At 36.9% G+C, this 17,842-nt stretch overlaps 15 protein-coding genes across 15 annotated transcripts; 9 read left to right on the top strand and 6 right to left on the bottom strand.

Moving 5' to 3' along the window:
• Window positions 1-157: 157 nt before the first annotated feature.
• PRCAT00000553001 (uncharacterized protein) lies at window positions 158-895 on the top strand (the record flags this gene model as incomplete). Its single annotated transcript, XM_062955665.1, has 1 exon — window positions 158-895. The coding sequence occupies one exon, from the start codon at window positions 158-160 to the stop codon at window positions 893-895; it is 738 nt and encodes a 245-aa protein (XP_062807395.1).
• A 292-nt stretch (window positions 896-1,187) lies between these two features.
• Window positions 1,188-1,928, top strand: PRCAT00000552001 (uncharacterized protein; the record flags this gene model as incomplete). Its single annotated transcript, XM_062955654.1, has 1 exon — window positions 1,188-1,928. One exon carries the CDS (start codon window positions 1,188-1,190, stop codon window positions 1,926-1,928), a length of 741 nt encoding a protein of 246 aa, XP_062807394.1.
• Window positions 1,929-2,099: 171 nt separating this feature from the next.
• Window positions 2,100-3,935, top strand: PRCAT00000551001 (uncharacterized protein; the record flags this gene model as incomplete). The annotated part of the gene is made up of 1 exon (XM_062955643.1): window positions 2,100-3,935. One exon carries the CDS (start codon window positions 2,100-2,102, stop codon window positions 3,933-3,935), a length of 1,836 nt encoding a protein of 611 aa, XP_062807393.1.
• A 239-nt stretch (window positions 3,936-4,174) lies between these two features.
• Window positions 4,175-5,251, top strand: HGH1 (Hgh1p; the record flags this gene model as incomplete). The annotated part of the gene is made up of 1 exon (XM_062955632.1): window positions 4,175-5,251. The coding sequence occupies one exon, from the start codon at window positions 4,175-4,177 to the stop codon at window positions 5,249-5,251; it is 1,077 nt and encodes a 358-aa protein (XP_062807392.1).
• Window positions 5,252-5,401: 150 nt separating this feature from the next.
• TFG1 (transcription factor IIF subunit) lies at window positions 5,402-7,153 on the bottom strand (the record flags this gene model as incomplete). Its single annotated transcript, XM_062955621.1, has 1 exon — window positions 5,402-7,153. One exon carries the CDS (start codon window positions 7,151-7,153, stop codon window positions 5,402-5,404), a length of 1,752 nt encoding a protein of 583 aa, XP_062807391.1.
• Window positions 7,154-7,544: 391 nt separating this feature from the next.
• PRCAT00000548001 (uncharacterized protein) lies at window positions 7,545-8,471 on the top strand (the record flags this gene model as incomplete). The annotated part of the gene is made up of 1 exon (XM_062955610.1): window positions 7,545-8,471. The coding sequence occupies one exon, from the start codon at window positions 7,545-7,547 to the stop codon at window positions 8,469-8,471; it is 927 nt and encodes a 308-aa protein (XP_062807390.1).
• A 45-nt stretch (window positions 8,472-8,516) lies between these two features.
• Window positions 8,517-9,038, bottom strand: PRCAT00000547001 (uncharacterized protein; the record flags this gene model as incomplete). The annotated part of the gene is made up of 1 exon (XM_062955599.1): window positions 8,517-9,038. One exon carries the CDS (start codon window positions 9,036-9,038, stop codon window positions 8,517-8,519), a length of 522 nt encoding a protein of 173 aa, XP_062807389.1.
• Window positions 9,039-9,167: 129 nt separating this feature from the next.
• On the top strand, window positions 9,168-10,400 carry PRCAT00000546001 (glycosylphosphatidylinositol-alpha 1,4 mannosyltransferase I; the record flags this gene model as incomplete). Its single annotated transcript, XM_062955588.1, has 1 exon — window positions 9,168-10,400. The coding sequence occupies one exon, from the start codon at window positions 9,168-9,170 to the stop codon at window positions 10,398-10,400; it is 1,233 nt and encodes a 410-aa protein (XP_062807388.1).
• Window positions 10,401-10,528: 128 nt separating this feature from the next.
• On the top strand, window positions 10,529-11,266 carry PRCAT00000545001 (exosome non-catalytic core subunit; the record flags this gene model as incomplete). Its single annotated transcript, XM_062955577.1, has 1 exon — window positions 10,529-11,266. One exon carries the CDS (start codon window positions 10,529-10,531, stop codon window positions 11,264-11,266), a length of 738 nt encoding a protein of 245 aa, XP_062807387.1.
• Window positions 11,267-11,937: 671 nt separating this feature from the next.
• ERV29 (Erv29p) lies at window positions 11,938-12,861 on the top strand (the record flags this gene model as incomplete). The annotated part of the gene is made up of 1 exon (XM_062955566.1): window positions 11,938-12,861. The coding sequence occupies one exon, from the start codon at window positions 11,938-11,940 to the stop codon at window positions 12,859-12,861; it is 924 nt and encodes a 307-aa protein (XP_062807386.1).
• A 214-nt stretch (window positions 12,862-13,075) lies between these two features.
• CYT2 (cytochrome c1 heme lyase) lies at window positions 13,076-13,846 on the top strand (the record flags this gene model as incomplete). Its single annotated transcript, XM_062955554.1, has 1 exon — window positions 13,076-13,846. One exon carries the CDS (start codon window positions 13,076-13,078, stop codon window positions 13,844-13,846), a length of 771 nt encoding a protein of 256 aa, XP_062807385.1.
• A 256-nt stretch (window positions 13,847-14,102) lies between these two features.
• Window positions 14,103-14,375, bottom strand: TIM10 (protein transporter; the record flags this gene model as incomplete). The annotated part of the gene is made up of 1 exon (XM_062955543.1): window positions 14,103-14,375. The coding sequence occupies one exon, from the start codon at window positions 14,373-14,375 to the stop codon at window positions 14,103-14,105; it is 273 nt and encodes a 90-aa protein (XP_062807384.1).
• A 37-nt stretch (window positions 14,376-14,412) lies between these two features.
• On the bottom strand, window positions 14,413-14,535 carry PRCAT00000541001 (uncharacterized protein; the record flags this gene model as incomplete). The annotated part of the gene is made up of 1 exon (XM_062955532.1): window positions 14,413-14,535. One exon carries the CDS (start codon window positions 14,533-14,535, stop codon window positions 14,413-14,415), a length of 123 nt encoding a protein of 40 aa, XP_062807383.1.
• Window positions 14,536-14,591: 56 nt separating this feature from the next.
• On the bottom strand, window positions 14,592-17,471 carry PRCAT00000540001 (uncharacterized protein; the record flags this gene model as incomplete). The annotated part of the gene is made up of 1 exon (XM_062955521.1): window positions 14,592-17,471. One exon carries the CDS (start codon window positions 17,469-17,471, stop codon window positions 14,592-14,594), a length of 2,880 nt encoding a protein of 959 aa, XP_062807382.1.
• A 222-nt stretch (window positions 17,472-17,693) lies between these two features.
• Window positions 17,694-17,819, bottom strand: PRCAT00000538001 (uncharacterized protein; the record flags this gene model as incomplete). The annotated part of the gene is made up of 1 exon (XM_062955510.1): window positions 17,694-17,819. The coding sequence occupies one exon, from the start codon at window positions 17,817-17,819 to the stop codon at window positions 17,694-17,696; it is 126 nt and encodes a 41-aa protein (XP_062807381.1).
• Between the last annotated feature and the right edge of the window lie 23 nt (window positions 17,820-17,842).

Here is a 17,842-nt window from a genome sequence, read left to right as displayed (position 1 = left end):
AATAATAGATTGAGAATAGCTGAGACCTATCTTATATTCACGTGCTGTATTATAATGTTCTAATTGCTTCTCGGATTGCACTACATATAAATAGGAAGGCGCTTCAACACAGAATACAACATTTCATTTTACTGAAATATAAAACATTTTAATTATAATGGCTTCAAATCCACCGGGCGAATGCTGTACTAAATTCGAACTTCATGAGGGAACACCTGTGGGGAAAAATAAAACTCTTTTTGGTGTTGATACCTATCAAGTGGGGCAGGAGAATGGCACTGATAGAGTTCTTGTGATTTTTACAGATATTTACGGAAAAGATGTTACAAATCCGCTATTGATTGCTGATCAGTTCGCCAAATCTGGGAACTATAATGTACTTATTCCAGATATATTAGAGAAAGATCCATATGATCCAAATGCTGGCATTGAATTGAATCAATGGCTCGCAAAGCACCCGGCTGATAAGATCAAGCCTTTCTTAAAGAAATATCTTGCTACTTTGCGTAAAGAATGGCTGCCAAAATTTGTGGCTGGAGTAGGCTACTGCTTCGGAGGAAAGTTCGTAGTCAGTGAGATGGATCATGAAGGTAGCTTAGATGCTGGTGCCATCGCTCATCCTTCTTTTGTGACAATAGACGAAGTCAAAGCCTTGGAAAAACCAATCTTGATTTCAGCTGCTGAGATCGACTCGATCTTTACGACGGAGCTCAGACACCAAACTGAAGCTGAATTGATCAAATTATCAGAGTCCAAGGGCCTTCGTTTTCAAATTGACTTGTTCTCTGGTGTCTCTCACGGCTTTTCCTTGAAAGCAGACTTGAAAAATCCTGCAGTTAAATATGCCAAAGAGAAGGTATTTTGTGACCAGTTGGCTTTTTTTAAACAGTTTTAGAGTCTATAGAAATGACTATGCAACAATTGCTTTACTTTTTATAGCATTGTTATGGTAATCGAAGAACATAGAATTCTATTTCGGGGACGCCTCTTCAACTAATTAAATACTAGTATATAGTAAGTTTATTGTTGGTGCATCGCACCATCGATCCGATTAATCACACCTTATATCCTATTATTTTGCATGTAAAAGAGCGGAGTTTATGCGACCAATAAATCCAGGAGATTATATATGTCTGCGCTTCCTAGAATAACACTATATTGCATTATCCAGTGAAAAAATTCATACGATGGCTTCACTTGAACCCAATACTTGTTGTACGCAAGGTAATTTCCATGAGGGAGAATCAATGGGTCACTATAAAAATCTTTTCGGCCTTGACACTTATCAAATCGGGGAGGAAAATGGAAATGATAGAATCATTGTTATCTTAACAGATATATTTGGTTACAAATTCAACAATAATAAATTGATCGCTGATGAACTTGCTAAAGTAGGAAAATATCATGTACTTGTTCCTGATCTTTTCAACGGTGATGCTATTCCACCGGACTTCAAAGTTGATTTCATTCAATGGAAGGCTGCACATTCACCCGACAAGGTTGGACCCCTTGTCAAAAACTATCTAGATACTTTATGCAAAGAATTGTCTCCGAAGTTTCTTGGTGGAATAGGCCATTGCTATGGTGCGAAGTACGTCGTTAAGGAGGTAAGTAATAGTGGGAACTTCGATGTAGGTGCAATTGCACACCCATCACATATTACCATAGAAGAAGTGAATGCCATTGAGAAGCCGATTCTCATATCTGCAGCACAGATAGACTCAGTATTTACCACTGACCTTAGACACCAAACAGAAGAGAAACTAATTCAAAAATCGGAGTCTGAAGGTCTTAGATTTCAAATCGATTTATTTTCAGGTGTATCTCATGGTTTTGCAGTTAGAGGAGACATTTCTAATCCTGCCGTAAAATATGCAAAAGAAAAGGTATTAAATGACCAGCTCGTATTTTTTGGCCAGTTTTCTTGAATGTTTTTATGTTTATATTAATATTTAGGTGTTTTCATTCAGATTAGTATACGTATGCTGCTCCATAAACGATTTACTCATAATATCTATCACATATATATTCCTGTATATGACAGAAATGTCTTTTAATAGTCGTTTAATCTCAGGGGTCAAGTCAACTATTTACAGATTATGAGTTCAAACGAAGCGAAATTTGAGCTTCCAATTCACGAAGTACAAGGTAAACGTGATATTTCATCGTTTCCTTTGTCATTGAGAATTTCTATAAAGAAAATTGCCGGCTGTTTGTTACTTGGAATATTAGTATATTGCTTGACTTCGTCTGGAAATGGACAGATTTCTAGGACAAACCCTGTATCATACTCCCATGAAAAACTATTTGAATCATTCGGTGATCCTGATGACCCTCATAATCCTGACTCGTTGTGCCCTCTAGTTGAAAAGGTAGACCCATCCAAATTCATATACAATAATGATACTGTATCGTCTATTCTTAACGATCCAAATTTCAAGAATAAATCTATTGAAAAGCTTTTGGGAGCAGTCAGAATTCCAACAGAGGTATACGATGATATGGCTAATCCGAATGCATCTGACTCTTTAAAAGATTTGTATAAAATTGAACCTCTTTGGAAAAATTTTGAGACTCTTCATGAATATTTGGAAAAGACATTCCCGTTGGTGTTTAAACATCTAAAGGTAGAAAAAGTCAATAAGTTTGCTTTGATTATAACTTGGCACGGTACATCTGATAAAATGCCAATTCTTCTTACTGCTCACCAAGATGTGGTTCCAGTGCAAAAGGAAACAATTGACCAGTGGATTTATCCCCCTTTCGAAGGTGGATTTGACGGCGAATACTTATATGGACGCGGCGTACATGATTGTAAGGACCTACTCATTGGATTATTGGAGACTGTTGAGTTATTGCTCGAGGAAGATGAATTTAAACCTGAAAGAACCATTATACTTGGCTTTGGATATGATGAAGAAACAGCTGGTACTGGAGCTGATGAAATTTCTAAAGTCTTGTTATCTAGATACGGACCAGACTCTCTTTTTCAACTAATTGACGAAGGTGACGAAGGATATACTACGGCAGAGGGAACAAAGTTTATCTTACCTGCGACCGCCGAAAAAGGACACCTTGATTCCATTATCGAATTATATACACCCGGAGGGCATTCCTCAGTACCCCCAGATCATACTGCAATAGGTATTTTAGCAAATCTAATCGAAAAGATTGAGGATGTTCAGTATAAAAGTATTATCACTAATGCTAATCCTGTTTTACATCAATTACAGTGCATTGCTGAGCACTCAGAAGCCGTTGATAAAGATTTAAAATCCAGTATTTTGAAGGCTAATGTTGATCAGAAGGCTAACCAATATGTTGTAGATTATTTGCGTAACGATAGCGATACAAAATACTTGATCACCACTTCGCAAGCTGTGGATATAATTAGCGGTGGAGCCAAATCGAACGCGCTTCCTGAGCATGCTCAGGTATTGGTGAATCATCGCATAGCAATAGAGGAATCGGTTGCATCTACTAGCGAGAAAGTATTCAAACAAGTCAAAGAAATTGCAGATAGATTTGACTTGGGTGTTGTTTTTGACGGTAAAACCTATGTTGAACCAACAAGTAATGGATATTTAAACTACAGCTTACGTGGCTCTCTTGAGCCAGCGCCGGTTACCCCTACTAATGGCGATCTCTGGAATCTTTTTGGAGGTTCGTTGAGATACCTTTATGAAGATTTGATGTACCCTCACGAGAATGAGACTTATGTGTTTGCTCCTTTCATCTCGACTGGTAACACAGATACTAAAAGCTACTGGGATTTGACAAGGCATATATATAGATATCAGCCTGGGATTCCGACAAAGAATGGCAACATTCATTCTGTAAATGAAAGGATACTGTTTAAGTCACATCAATCAGTAATTGCTTTCTATTACTATTACCTTCAAATTGTCGACAAGGCGGATGATGTACCTTTTTAGATAGCATCAGTATCAATATAAACTTCATTCTTCCTCATTGGTATTTATTGATTTGTAGAACTGTTTAATAGAACTCACGAATCTATGATAATTAGGCACTGGATGCCTTAAGTTGCAAAATAAAAGAGCAAATGATTTTCGATGAGCTCATAACTACACCAAAAAATTTTCTACCCGATGATACCTTCCGTAAAGTCAGAACAATCCTGAATTTGTTAGACCCCATAATATTATAGAGAATGCCTAGTGAGCTTGAAGAACTAGTCTCTTTCTTACATTCGCCCCAGCCCGCAGTTGTTCAAATAGCATTGGATAATTTGGTAGGGTATTCTCAAGGAGCTCAGAGACAGATATTTAGCTATGATAACTACCAAGCAATAGAAGATTTAAAGAAGTTAGTTAAAAGTGAAGGAAAGACTGATGTTACTAACTCTGTGACTATCTTGGCTAATTTATGTGATGATATCGTTATGAGAGATATGATAGCGGATGATGTGGATTTTTTAAAATACCTTGTCAGTCGAATTATTAATGTCAAGAACTCTAATGCAGACCTCATGTGTATATTATTAGCCAATCTAGCAAAGAGTGATGCCATAACCAAAATATTTGATATCAAGTTAGAAAATGTGAAAGGAAAAGGTGGACATTTTCAGTCTGATAAAGCCATGGACTGTTTAATGGATTGTTTTGTTAAAGGATTTGATCGATCTTTGAACGAATATGCTAATTACGACTATTTGGCATATTTTTTTGCTGATATATCTAGATATGCTATTGGCAGAAAGTATTTCATTACTAAACAGAAATATGATGGTGTGGAGCCATTATCGAAGCTTTTGGTTTTCACTGAAAAATATGACTCCAAGGTTAGACGGGAAGGGGTTGCATCAACAATCAAAAACTCATTATTTGACATAGAAAGTCACTATCCTTTATTGAGTGACGAGGACATAAATTTGTTACCTTATATACTCTTGCCTATAGCTGGTCCTGAAGATATTGACGAAGAAGACATGTTCAAGTTACCTGAAGAATTGCAGCTTCTACCTTCAGATAAGAAAAGAGAGCCCTTGGCATCCATCATCTGTACTCATTTGGAATCTTTATTACTTCTTTGCACAACGAAAGAAGCAAGGAATTACCTAAGAGATCATGGTATTTATCCTTTGATTAGAGAATTACACAAGTCAACCGAATCAGAGGAGGTTGCTGAGTTATGTGATAGATTAGTCCAGCTTTTGATGAGAGATGAAGCAAAAGACGAAGTTGAAGAGGAGTCCGACGAGGACGAAAAAATTGTAGAAGTTTTGTGAGTTTGATACAGTGTATTCAGATGGCAAAAGTAGATATTTAAAATATTATGAATATGGTTTATATATTTGAATGATAGAGTTTATATACAGCAATTAATGCTAAATATAATATTGGAAAAAAAATTGGATAAGAATTTGTCTTTATGTCCATTACTCCTTTAGAACCAACTTGCCATCTGGCGACAACCTCAAGTTTTGTTTGACAATACTGAAAATGCGCTGCTTGTTATCCTTATCGGCATTGATCCTGCTTTTCAAAAGTAGTAATAACTCCTTTGTTGTCAATGGCTTGTTTTGTTTAATTATATGTATCACCTCATGTATAGTTACCAAATTGTTACCAGGACCGGCAGAGTTCAAGTCAGTAGTAATTTGCAGAGGTGGAGGAGATGGAGATTTCCTAGGATGGTCGTTCTTCGTAGTGTTTGACATTTGATCATCTATCTTGGATTTCTTAGAAACTGGCTTATTATTGGATGATGGTCTTTTCCGTCCATTTGGATTCCAGGATCCTTTTGGAAATCCCTCTAAAAATGCTTGGGGTGCTGTAATCACTACAAAGCCATCTCCAACGTAGTGCGAAAATATTGCCCTTGTTTGCTGGGACTGTTCGTTATTCATTACACCTTCTTCTGGTTCTTTTTTGATAGGAGCCTCGTCATCACTGTCCTCCGAGCTTTCTAAGTCAGATTTTGACAAGTATGGGTTCAAATTTTCGTCTTCATCGCTGTCATATACTCCACCCTCCGTTTTGTTCAACACTTTTCTCAACTTTTTACCTTCTTTATCCACTTTTCTAGATTTTTCAGTCTCAAAAAGATCATCTAAATCGTCATCTCCCTCTGCATCAGATTGGCCATCAAAGTGTGCAGCTTTCATCATTTCCCTCTTAATCTTTTGCTCTGATAATTTATTTTCTTCCTCGTCCCCATCCATAATCGGAGCTTCTTCGTCGTCGGCAAACTCTTCATCGAAATCAAGATCATCATGATCTGAATCTCTATCATTCGTTGAAGCATCACCTATAACAGTTCTCATATTTTTACCTTTTCTTGATACTGGATTTTCCGACTTGCGATTAGCAAGATTTCTAAACCTTAAATCAGGAGTGCTCTCAGATGCAGATTTGTCTTCCATGTGCTTCATTAACCATCTCGGAACCGATGAATTCTTTTCCATTTTGGCTTCAGCTTCCTCCAAAGTCAATGTAGCATACCTATTACGTGGAGTGAATTTATAAACCTTTTCAGCAGGGACCATTTTAAAACCATCTTTGTCGAATACAAATAAAACATGTTGACTATCGGATGATCCAGCTTCATAATTTCCTACAAAGACATTTTTACCATCGTAGTCTTCAATAACCCATGGATAATACTCTTCATATCTTAGTTTTCTCTTTTTGTCATCCATTAAATTAATCTGCCTTGTTTTTCTCTTGAACAAGTTCTTCTTTGCTTTTCGGGCACCACCATCAGGCGCTACTTGGGACATATCCGGTTCTCCTTTATTTATTGTTGACGGATCCTCTCCGTTTTCGATGGCAACCCTTTCAGCTTCTTTGTCTTCCCTTTCCTTCTCGCGCTTTGCCTCCTCCTCTTCTTTCTTTCTCTTATCTATTTCTTCTCTCGTAAGATGAAATTGGATGTTACGAGGATCTTTTCTATGCAAGCGTACCGGCCTTGTAAAGTTTTTCATTATATCCACGTCTTGCTTTGCCTGAAATCTCATTATATGATAACGGACATCATTAAGCTCTTCATTGGTACATCGTTTCAATGGAATTTCTTGCCATCCATCGTCTGAAGAATATTTATCATTCCCAATAGATGGATCCAGTGGTACAGAGTCGCTATTTTCATGTTTTACAGCAACCTCCTTTTTTACTGGTGCTTGGCTCATGTTTAATACCGATGGGCTGATAGATTTGAATAAATTGAACGTTCTAAATGCCTCTTGTAAGCATTCAATATTATGCGACATTTAAAGATATGACGACATTGTCGTTGCCTTTTTCTAGGTAACATGTTGCATCACTTATGAAGTAGCCAGACTTGCTATTGCGTTCAGCAATTCGTAATATATAGGTATCGCTTTGGTATATAAGACAGTTTATCGTGATCTTTGAGGATAGTTCCAAGTCCTAGTGTCTTGATAGTTGAAAAAAAATCTTGAACTGAAGATATCGCGTTCAACCCAGAATCGATTATAATTTTCACACATAAAAAGTTTTCCTTTCAAAAATTACTCAATTATACGCTTGAATAGCTAGACATAGTGATAAAAAGTTGCTATGTCGATTGTGGCAGAAGAAGAGGATGAGTACATTTCCAATGAAATTGGAAACTTGGGTGAAAAAGGAGCACCTCCTCGATACCTTGGTTTTTTGGCTGGGCTGTTTTCTGGGGTAATGAAGAATGTGGTGGGGCATCCATTCGACACCATTAAGGTCAGGTTGCAGACTTCTCCAAAGGGTTATTTTAAAGGTCCCATGGATTGTTCGTGGCAGACTTTGAGGAATGAGGGCATTAGAGGGTTCTATAAGGGTTTCACGCCCCCTTTGGTTGGTTGGATTTTGATGGATTCTGTGATGCTTGGATCATTGCACACGTACAAAAGATTTTTAAAGGAAAACTTTTATCATGAAGATGAAAAATTACCTCTTGAGGGTCATATCATGGCTGGTCTAGGAAGTGGCTGGACGGTGTCGTTTGTGGCTGCACCAATTGAGCAGTTCAAGGCTAGATTACAGGTTCAGTACGATGCTAAGACAAAGATTTATAACGGTCCGATTGATGTGGCGAGAAAATTGTATAATATTTCTGGTATAAGGGGCATATATAGTGGGTTACTTGCAACAATGATTTTTAGAACCAATTTTATATTCTGGTGGGGGTCTTACGAGCTATTCACTCAATGGTTTGAGAACAATTCTAACTTGTCAAAGCCTTCTATAAACTTTTGGAGTGGAGGGTTGTCTGCTACTGTCTTCTGGATTTTTGCATATCCAGCAGATGTCGTCAAACAAACTATAATGACCGATAACCCTGTAAGATCGGAACGCAAGTACAAAAGATGGATTGATGCTGTGAATGATATTTATAGAACTAACGGATTGAAGGGATTTACTAGAGGATTTGTACCCTCAATTTTGAGATCATTCCCAGCTAATGCAGCCGCGTTAGCTGCTTTCGAAGCAGTTATGAGAGTTTTGCATTAGAATTAATCATAAGAATTTCATTGATATATCTTGTATATTAACTTCTTAGGATATGTCTTTATTCACTTCCTTCTGCTCCCAGGGTTTCACTCTCAATTTTGCATGGGATTGGGAGCTTTTTTCGGGAAGTACAGTATCAGGAATTTGTTTTATTCCTGGTATTTCTTTGCCTGTAATAATCCTTTCAACTAGTTCATGGTAGTTCGAAGAGTACGGGGCGGTGGATTCCATATTTTCCGTGTCGTTGCTTGATTGAATCTGATCTGGTTCCTCCAATTCCACGATTTGTTTACTCCTTCTATATTTATCTCCATTTTCTTTCTCCCAAGCCTTGAATTCATCTAAATTCATTATGTTTCCGGAGTTTGAGCAGTAAAAAAAGCTCTTAGCTTGGTCTATCAATTGCTGCTTATCATGCGGAGAAATTGATGATATTGTAGCGTCGTTTTCTTGTAAGTTTTTCAAGTAATTATCTAAAATCTCCCGTAATCCATCTTGAAATTCTCTAAAAGAATCCCAGTCATAATTTAAATATTCCTTATATATATCCTCTTGTGTCCCAGACATATTGAGTTTAAGTAGATTGTTATTTTATAGCTAAAAGAGCGCTACATTAAATTTTTTATTTCGCTACTCAGGTCGGAACAATTTCTTATTGTCATTTACTTGGTCTTATGAATTAAAGAAGGCTGAAAAATGGAAAGATTATTAATATTTATTCTCATCTTGTCAGTTCTATTGAGACTTGGCTTCTTTTTCTTTGGGCTATATCAAGATGCTTTTATGAACGTGAAATACACGGATATTGACTATTTGGTTTTTTCAGACGCTGCCAAATATGTATACGAGGGATACTCACCTTACAAAAGAGAAACTTACAGATATACTCCTCTCCTCTCCTGGCTACTTCTACCTAACGCATTGGGTGGGTATTGGTATAGTTTTGGAAAAATTATTTTTATGATCGGAGATCTAATTACAGGTGTTGTGATCGTTAAGCTCTTGAGAACGGAGAGGAAATTGAATGCCAATTATACTGCTATATTTGCTTCAATATGGCTCTTGAACCCGATGGTAATAACTATAAGCACCAGGGGCTCCTCTGAGAGTATATTGACTGTGATAATAATGATGGCAGTTTATCTATTATTTCGAGGCTCACTTACTTTGTCTTCCATTCTATTAGGGATATCGATTCACTTTAAATTATATCCTATAATTTACTTACCAAGTATCTTGATATTTCTATCTGATAGGGGGTATCCATTTGTTAATCTCCCACTATTGAATCTTGTCAACAAAGTTAATTTAAAATACGCTTTAGTCTCGCTTGCATCATTCGTATCATTGGGACTACTTATGTATCGAATATATGGAGACGATTTCCTATATGAGAGCTACATCTATCATTTCGTGAGATTAGACCACAGGCATAATTTCTCAATCTATAATATTGCATTGTACTACAAATCTGCATTTCCAGAAATAGAAGGTATCTTTGTTAACAATTTGGAAACCATTGCATTCATACCACAAATCGTCTTGACGGTTTTTATATTGCCACTTAACTTTGCAAAAAGTGACTTAATATCTTGTCTATTTTTGCAAACGTTTACTTTCGTTGCATTTAATAAAGTTATTACTTCGCAATATTTTATTTGGTATTTAATATTTTTACCTCATTTCCTTGCAAATTCAAATTTAGCGAACAAGAAATACTACTTCAAGGGTTTTCTTGCTCTTTTCTTATGGGTGGTTTCTCAGGCATGTTGGTTGTATTTTGCTTATCTGCTTGAATTTTTAGGAGAGAGTACATTTGACGAAGGCTTGTTCTATTCGGCAATTTTTTTCTTCCTTTCTAATTGTTGGGCAATTGGTGTATTTATACAATTCCTTGATGCCCCTGAATCGTTGTCTAAGACCTCTTAGCATCCTTTTCGAAACTTCTTTGTTAAAACTTTGTTGGGTGTGCATATTAATCTCATCATAGATCTTTAAATATGTTCTCAAGTTTGATGTTTTTTCACGTAATTCATCTTTAATATTTACAAACTATCATGTCACGATTAGAATTGTACTCCCCAGAGGGTCTTAGAATAGATGGTAGGAGATGGAATGAGATAAGACAATTTCAGTGTCAAATTAACACTCATCCTAATTCTTCGGATGGTTCTTCATATGTTGAACAAGGAAATACTAAAGTTATATGTATGGTCCAAGGTCCCATGGAACCCAAATTAAGGTCTCAAAACGATGTCAATAAAGCTACTATAGAAGTCAATCTTGCGGTAGCTAACTTTTCTACTTTTGAACGTAAGAAAAGGTTGAAAAACGAGAAAAGGCTAATCGAGCTTAAGGCTACTTTGGAGAGGACTTTTGAGCAATGCATTATAACCAAATTATACCCCAGGACTCTTATACTGATAAGCATACATGTTCTTGCACAAGATGGTGGGCTCCTTGCATCTATGACTAATGCTCTCACGTTAGCGCTTATTGATGCTGGAATTGCAATGTATGATTATATATCGGCCGTGGGTGCTGGCTTATATGACCAAACGCCTTTACTAGACCTTAATAGTTTGGAAGAGAATGATATTAGTGCTTTGACTATTGGGGTTGTGGGAAAAAGTGAAAAGTTGGCTCTTTTGATGTTGGAAGATAAAATGCCACTCGATCTTTTGGAATCGGTACTTGCGGTTGGCATTGCAGGTGGTCACAGAATACATGATCTCATGGACAATGAAGTGAGAAGACGTGGGAACTTGAGATCTCTGAATCTTTCGAAGAGCTAGATATATTAAAAGCTCTGTGATACATGCATAATTTTAAACGAGACCAAAACTTTTTGAACTTTGATTGTATGTCTATGGGCACTCGTATTATAAGATGTTCTGCATAGTTCAGCCATAGTGTTAAGGTACTTTATCTGGCAAAAGAGTAGGTTCTTGTTTACTAACATCTTAAGTCCTCCTAGCATAACTACAATAGAGAATTTACATAGAATTTAAGTCTGATATACAATATAGATGATAGTTTCTTCTGCAAAGCTTATGGATATCATAATGCCTGGTCTTTTATCTATCAAGAATGGTTCAGTCTTTGGTGGTGACAAGCAGGTTAAAATTGTGTAATCGCACGACTATTGTTAGAGCACTGCGTGTTAAATTCTTCTCAATACCCCGACTGAAATGCGCTTGATTCAGTGACTAGCAAGCGAATCAAAGTAGGATTTGTCAACTAGAATTCTTTGAAGGATTAATTGATTATAGTAATTGAATTATATATTGCTAAGGAAAGGTTTGTATCTTCAGTTTTTCGACAATCTTTTTCAAAGATAAAGCAATAGAATTAAGACGTCAAAAAGTCTAATATCGAGAATCATTTCCAATTGTTAGTCTCTGATTTGATTCTTTATTTTCCTGTTCATAGAGCTTTTCATTTGATTAAACTTTTTACCTAACTGATGTCTTACCGTGGTCCAAATCAATTCAATGGCCAGTTTCGTGGGCCAATGGATGGTCGGTCGACACAAAATATTGGACCTATCAAAAGCTCTAAGACTTTTCTTGATAAGTTTGAAGATATCTCGAAGAACACAGAATCATTAATTGATGACTACTGTGCTCCCCTTAAGCCGTATGTGCCTGCGATTGGCCGTTTGTTTCTTGTCGCTACATTTTACGAGGACTCACTTCGGATATTTACCCAATGGTCTGAACAAGTGTACTATCTCCATAATTATAGGAAAATTTGGCGGTGGTTAACAGTTTTATTTTTGTTTACAAATGTTGTGGTTATGCTAATAGCATCAACATTACTTGTTTTAAGAAAGAAATCTGCTGCTGCTACCTCCACTTTGGTATCAGTTGTTATTTTTCAAGGTATATTTTATGGTTTAGTCTTTGATGGTCAATTTATTCTTAGAAACTTATCAGTGGTAGGTGGACTCATACTTGCATTTTCCGACACCTTGGTTAGAGATAAAAGATTATTGACCATGCCAGGTTTGCCGATGATAAATAACCAAGACAATAAGAAGTACTTTTTGCTAGCAGGAAGACTCTTGTTGGTATTTTTATTTTTAGGCTTTGTTTTTTCAGCATCTTGGTCTTTCACGAGGATCTTGGTTATTATTTTTGGTTTCGTGTCTTGTGGCTCTATTGTTGTGGGATATAAGACTAAATTTGCCGCATTTGTTTTGACATTACTTTTGTTTGTCTATAATGTTCTTATAAACCAATTCTGGAAATATGGGATTCATGATTCGGACCGTGATTTCTTGAAGTATGAATTTTTCCAGACGTTGTCTATTGTGGGTGGTTTGCTATTAATAGTCAATGCAGGTGCTGGAGAATTCTCCCTAGACGAAAAGAAAAAAATATACTAATATATATGCAATTATCATCTCAATTGATCTTCATTAGACCTACTTAACCTCATCCGAATATAAAAGTTATTACATACCTATCAAAATTCTATATACTATTTGAGCTGAGATAATTTATGTCACGTGACGTTTAACCTATAAATTATTGTGGAATCCTTCGCTACTTTTCTTGAATATAGATAATATAATTTACAACGATTCACCAAAGTTGAAGATGGCAGGGGAGGATGGATCTAAGTGCCCAGTTGACCATAACTCGGGTATAAGTTGGAAGAGTTTTTTATGGAAGGAGAAGCCGATTTGTAACGTTGATGAATCACTCAAATCCAGCATAGCAAGTCCTCAGGATAGTCAACCCAAATGCCCCGTAGATCATAATGCTAGGGCAGCATGGGCTAGCAAGGTTTCCGTTACCCCGGTTCTCTCTGAAGGTATAGAGGAAGAATGCAACTCAGACAGAATTGAAAAGAGTTCATACCCAAGTCACTCTGATGTTAATCTCCCTACAGATCGAGATGTCAGCTCCATACCAAGGACTTCATCCGGTTCTAATTGGGTTTATCCTTCTCAAAAGCAATTTTTTGAGGCTATGAAACGCAAAAATTGGGATCCAGAAGCTCGAGACATGAAAACAATTGTCCCTATCCATAATGCTGTTAATGAAATGGCATGGCACCAGATCTTAAGATGGGAGAGGGGTAATTACGAAGATGCAATGAAGAAATGTGGAGGAATAAAGCTCACTAGTTTTAAAGGGGATTCGAAAAAACTTACACCAAGAGCGTGGTTCAAATCAACATTACTCGGCTATGATAAACCATTTGATAGGCATGACTGGAAGATCGATCGCTGTGGTGTTGAGATTGATTACGTTATAGATTTTTACGGAGGCAGCGATCAAAGACCAGTTCATTTGGACGTGAGACCAAAGATTAATTCTTGGGAAGGATTGAAATTGAGATTAGAAACTGCCGTTGGATTTTAAGCTCTATGTAAATAATATCTATATTTAATAAATAATTCTTTGACTTGGGATTCAGATTGCTCCTTTGGTATTGCCTACCTGAACTAAAAAATGAGTACATGGTATAACTCGAAGGAGTCATAAGTAAATATTTCTTTGAAATTTACGAATATATACAAAGTAAATAGCCAATCTATAGTACAAACCAATCAATTTCATAGCAGATAGACATTCGTGTTTCGTAATATTATCCATCCATATATTTATCGATTTTGATCTACTGTCTCCCCATAAATTGACCTGACTGGCCCAATTTTTGCATATTGTCCCCAACTTGAACGTTAGTCTCGAAATACTTAGATACACATCTATCTAAGCATAATGCCTCTTGCTTCGTGATATCTGCATCAGCATAGCTCTTATTAATGCATTTTTGATGGCATTGCTCAACCAACAGGTTGAACATACCTGTAACCATATCCAATTCTGCCTCGGCAGCTTGAATCTTCTGCTGAGAAGAAATCTGAGGTGCTCCTCCTAATCCAAACATCTTATCTGCTGCTAAATATCTATGAGAAATTACAGTTTTACAAAAAGCAAGATGAAGAGCTGCCGTTGTGAAGGGCAATCTTTTTGTAGTTTGACGAAAAAAAAAAAAAAAAAAAAAAAAAAAAAACCTTACGTAATATGTTAATAATCTGCAATATCATAGAGGCATTTTGCATATTTGTATTTTAAAAATGTGACCCAAGTTTTGTCTACTTCTTTATAGTCCAGGGAAGGTAAAGTGAACACGAACACCCCATAGAAGACTTCCATCTTGGGTTTCTTTTAGTAATTTTTCTCTATCTTCCCTCTTTTCTGGAACAGGAGCGACTAGACCATGACTAACAGTAATAGTCTTACCATTCAAAGAAATGCATCCCGCATAATTGCTAATCCTGGTATTTGTCCAATAGGGCTGAGTCACAAGCCTATTGACGAACTCATCACTCAAGATATGGCTCACGTTAAAGAAGTATTTGAGAAATCTCCAAGTTTGCGTTTGTAGATTCAAGACGGCAATCCTATTTACATGGTTATTCGTAGTTGCAAATTGGAATCGGGCGAATCTGGTAATGTCTAGTTTATCACTTGAATATGGAGTCTTATCAAAGAATCTCAAATAATCGTTACCAAATCCTCCAAAGAAGAAAACGTAGTGTTTCTGGTCATTTTTATAGTACATAGAAGTGTGGTAACATGCTCTTAATTCAGCATCCGCTAGTTTTGGATCCTTCACTTCTTCTTGTTTTTCCAAAAGAGATAAATCCTCGTCTTCATAGGGATCAATATGGGAGTCAAAATAATCATAGGCATAAGTAGAAAGTTTATGCCACCTCTCTGTATCGAACACGAACAAATAAAAGTCGCTGAACGTCTCTGATTTTTCGTTAATACCACCTTGAATTAATAATGCCTTTCCATTAAAAAATTCCTCAGGGACTTCTTGCGTTTCTAATTCGGTACCAATGCTACCATAGAAAGAATTGCCTGACGTATTACTAACAGGCGACGTTGGATGTTCGGAATCGACGTCATTTATTATTGTTCTCTCACATCTGTCTACTAAAGTCTGATTGTAGTCTATCAAAGAAAATGCAAAATAGCCTCGTGGTGACGGCCATTCGCTCGTACCTTTCGAAGAAAGGAGATCTTTATTATGGTCTATCAATGAAACTGAACCCTCAGGTTCAAAATGAACCACGCTTGAATACCTATCTTTAACGTTGATATCGATTTTCAATAAATCCAGAGAGCCAACGAACTTTTTGTTTCCTTCTTCATTCTTCTGACAAATAAAACCTCCGAAAACAAATATTGAAACTGCAACTGGAGAGCTGTTGAAAATGAAATTCTCAGATTGAGTCTTTGATTGTTCTGTGGGAGCTTCACCTTTATACCCATCATTTGAAAACTCTGCATCTAGATTTCGACAATCTATTGAATCAGTAGGAGTAGGTAGAGGGGTGTGCTTATACGAAGACTTAGTTTCACCTTCCGGTGTGCTTTGACTTGTGTTGTTACCCAAAGAGTTAAGTGGTGATACTGGTCTGTTCACAGCTTGTTGATGTAATGAATTTGATCTGTGCTGTCTGACTTGATTTGAATAAGAGTTTTTGAATTCAGTATCGTTTGTTTTGCTCATTGTTGAGCTGTGTTGCCTTTGATGTGGTCTATGAAATATTCTAGATGATTTAGAAATTACTTGTCCCACTTTCGATGCATTGAGAGTCGGTGATTTCGTTGGCTCTGACGTTGTATGGCTTTTAGCTGAAGTGACCACTTTGCTGATTTGTCGAGGAGTCGTCTGACTGGTAGTCTTAGAATTAGAAACAGAATTAGAAGCAGAATTAGAATTTGTAAAAACTCCCGTAAACAGCGATGTGTCTGACGAGCTGCTGATTGATGCCGAGCTTGTCTGAGCTTCTGGGAGCTTGAATGTGTCCGTTTTAGGAACAGAAGCATTCAAAGGACTGATTATGGGACTCTCTGAAGGCGACTTTTGGCTACTATGATCAGTGAAAATTGGAGGCAGAGGTACCCTACTAGGAACGTTATTGTTTCCTCGAAATTGATAAATATTGGACGTCACAGCACTTCCCAACCTACCAATATTAATCTTTTGATCATCTCTTGCCTTCAACTGAACCTTCGTAAATCTTAATGACGTTGTATCAAGAATGTAGCCATCTTCATTCAAATGTATTCTTTTTTCGATTATCCAGCGATCTATCTCGCGATCATAAGTCACAGCTTCAGTGTTCATCAGAAACCCACCGTAAAAGAAGATGTGTCTATCAGATATTTCACAACTGACTAAAGAATTTAGATGCCATGGAAAGTACCTCACATCCAAACTTGTCAATGTGTTTCTCGTCTGATTCAACATAATCAAGTGTACATTTTGAGTCATCAAGGGATTACTTAAAATCTCCCTGTTGAAATGAGGAGGAAGATCATCGGGGAGATTCACTGAAATTTTTTCGGCTGGAACATCTTTTGGAATGCCCAAGTAACTGAGGTCACTTTTACTATTTATTTGGAGTCCACCAAAAGTGTAAGTTCTGTCCTTTAAACTATAGTGGTTTTGGTAGCATAGCTTAGGGACCTCAGCAAAGGTCAGTGAGTGGTAGTAAGGGTTTAAATGTGGACTATTCAACATGGTATTCGGCACGGAGAAGTAACCTGAGAATGAACTTTGGCCCTCATCCTTTCGTACAATTGATGAATTATGGAATCTTTTAACGATTGAAGCCCTTGCTTGAGCCTTAAATGAATCACTAGAATCGCCTTCTGACGAAGAAGTGTCTTGCTTTACAGGCACAAATGCTGCTTGTGGTGCCTCTTTTAATACCGCCCGAGGTGCAAATATAATATTATGACCACTAGATTTCCAACTCTTCTCTGGGTGTGTTATTTTCTCGTATTCGAATACTGACCTTGGCACTCTGATTCCATGAACCCACTTATTCTGATGTGTCTTGATGAATTCTTGCGCTTTTCTTGCTGTGTATAAGTTAAGATCAAGAACCTCACTATCCTGATTAATAGCCTGGTTCTGTGTAGAGTCACGTATGATATCAGGTTGAAGTGTACCTGTCATATTAGTATATGTGAGGGCTTGATACCTTGGCGTTGGCTTAAAATCCCATATGAGTGTTTCTTTATGTTCTTAATCAATGTTTGGGGTGAAACTAGGGGAATACCGCGCGATACATATTTACTTCCCTTTACATAAAATAACATTACCGTAAGATGCATTATATAAACTATACATTGGGACTTAACATATCAGCTTTAACTAAAGCATAAATCTAAAATAAAGTTAGTATAATGTCTGATAAATTCTTTTTGTATTACTTACATCTTCGATTGAAGCATGAATGAATTGTCTAACTTCTAAGACCATCCACACTTTCACCATGTTCAAAGAGTTCTCATCCTTCAACATTTCTCTACCTTCTCTCAGAACTC

This window comes from Priceomyces carsonii, assembly GCF_900007245.1.
Source record: "Priceomyces carsonii strain CBS4050 genome assembly, scaffold: Debaryomyces_carsonii_scaffold_1, whole genome shotgun sequence".
In the NCBI taxonomy this organism is placed as follows: Eukaryota; Fungi; Ascomycota; class Pichiomycetes; order Serinales; family Debaryomycetaceae; genus Priceomyces; species Priceomyces carsonii.
Note: the sequence above shows the minus strand (reverse complement) of the source record. Positions and strands in the feature narration are given on the sequence as shown.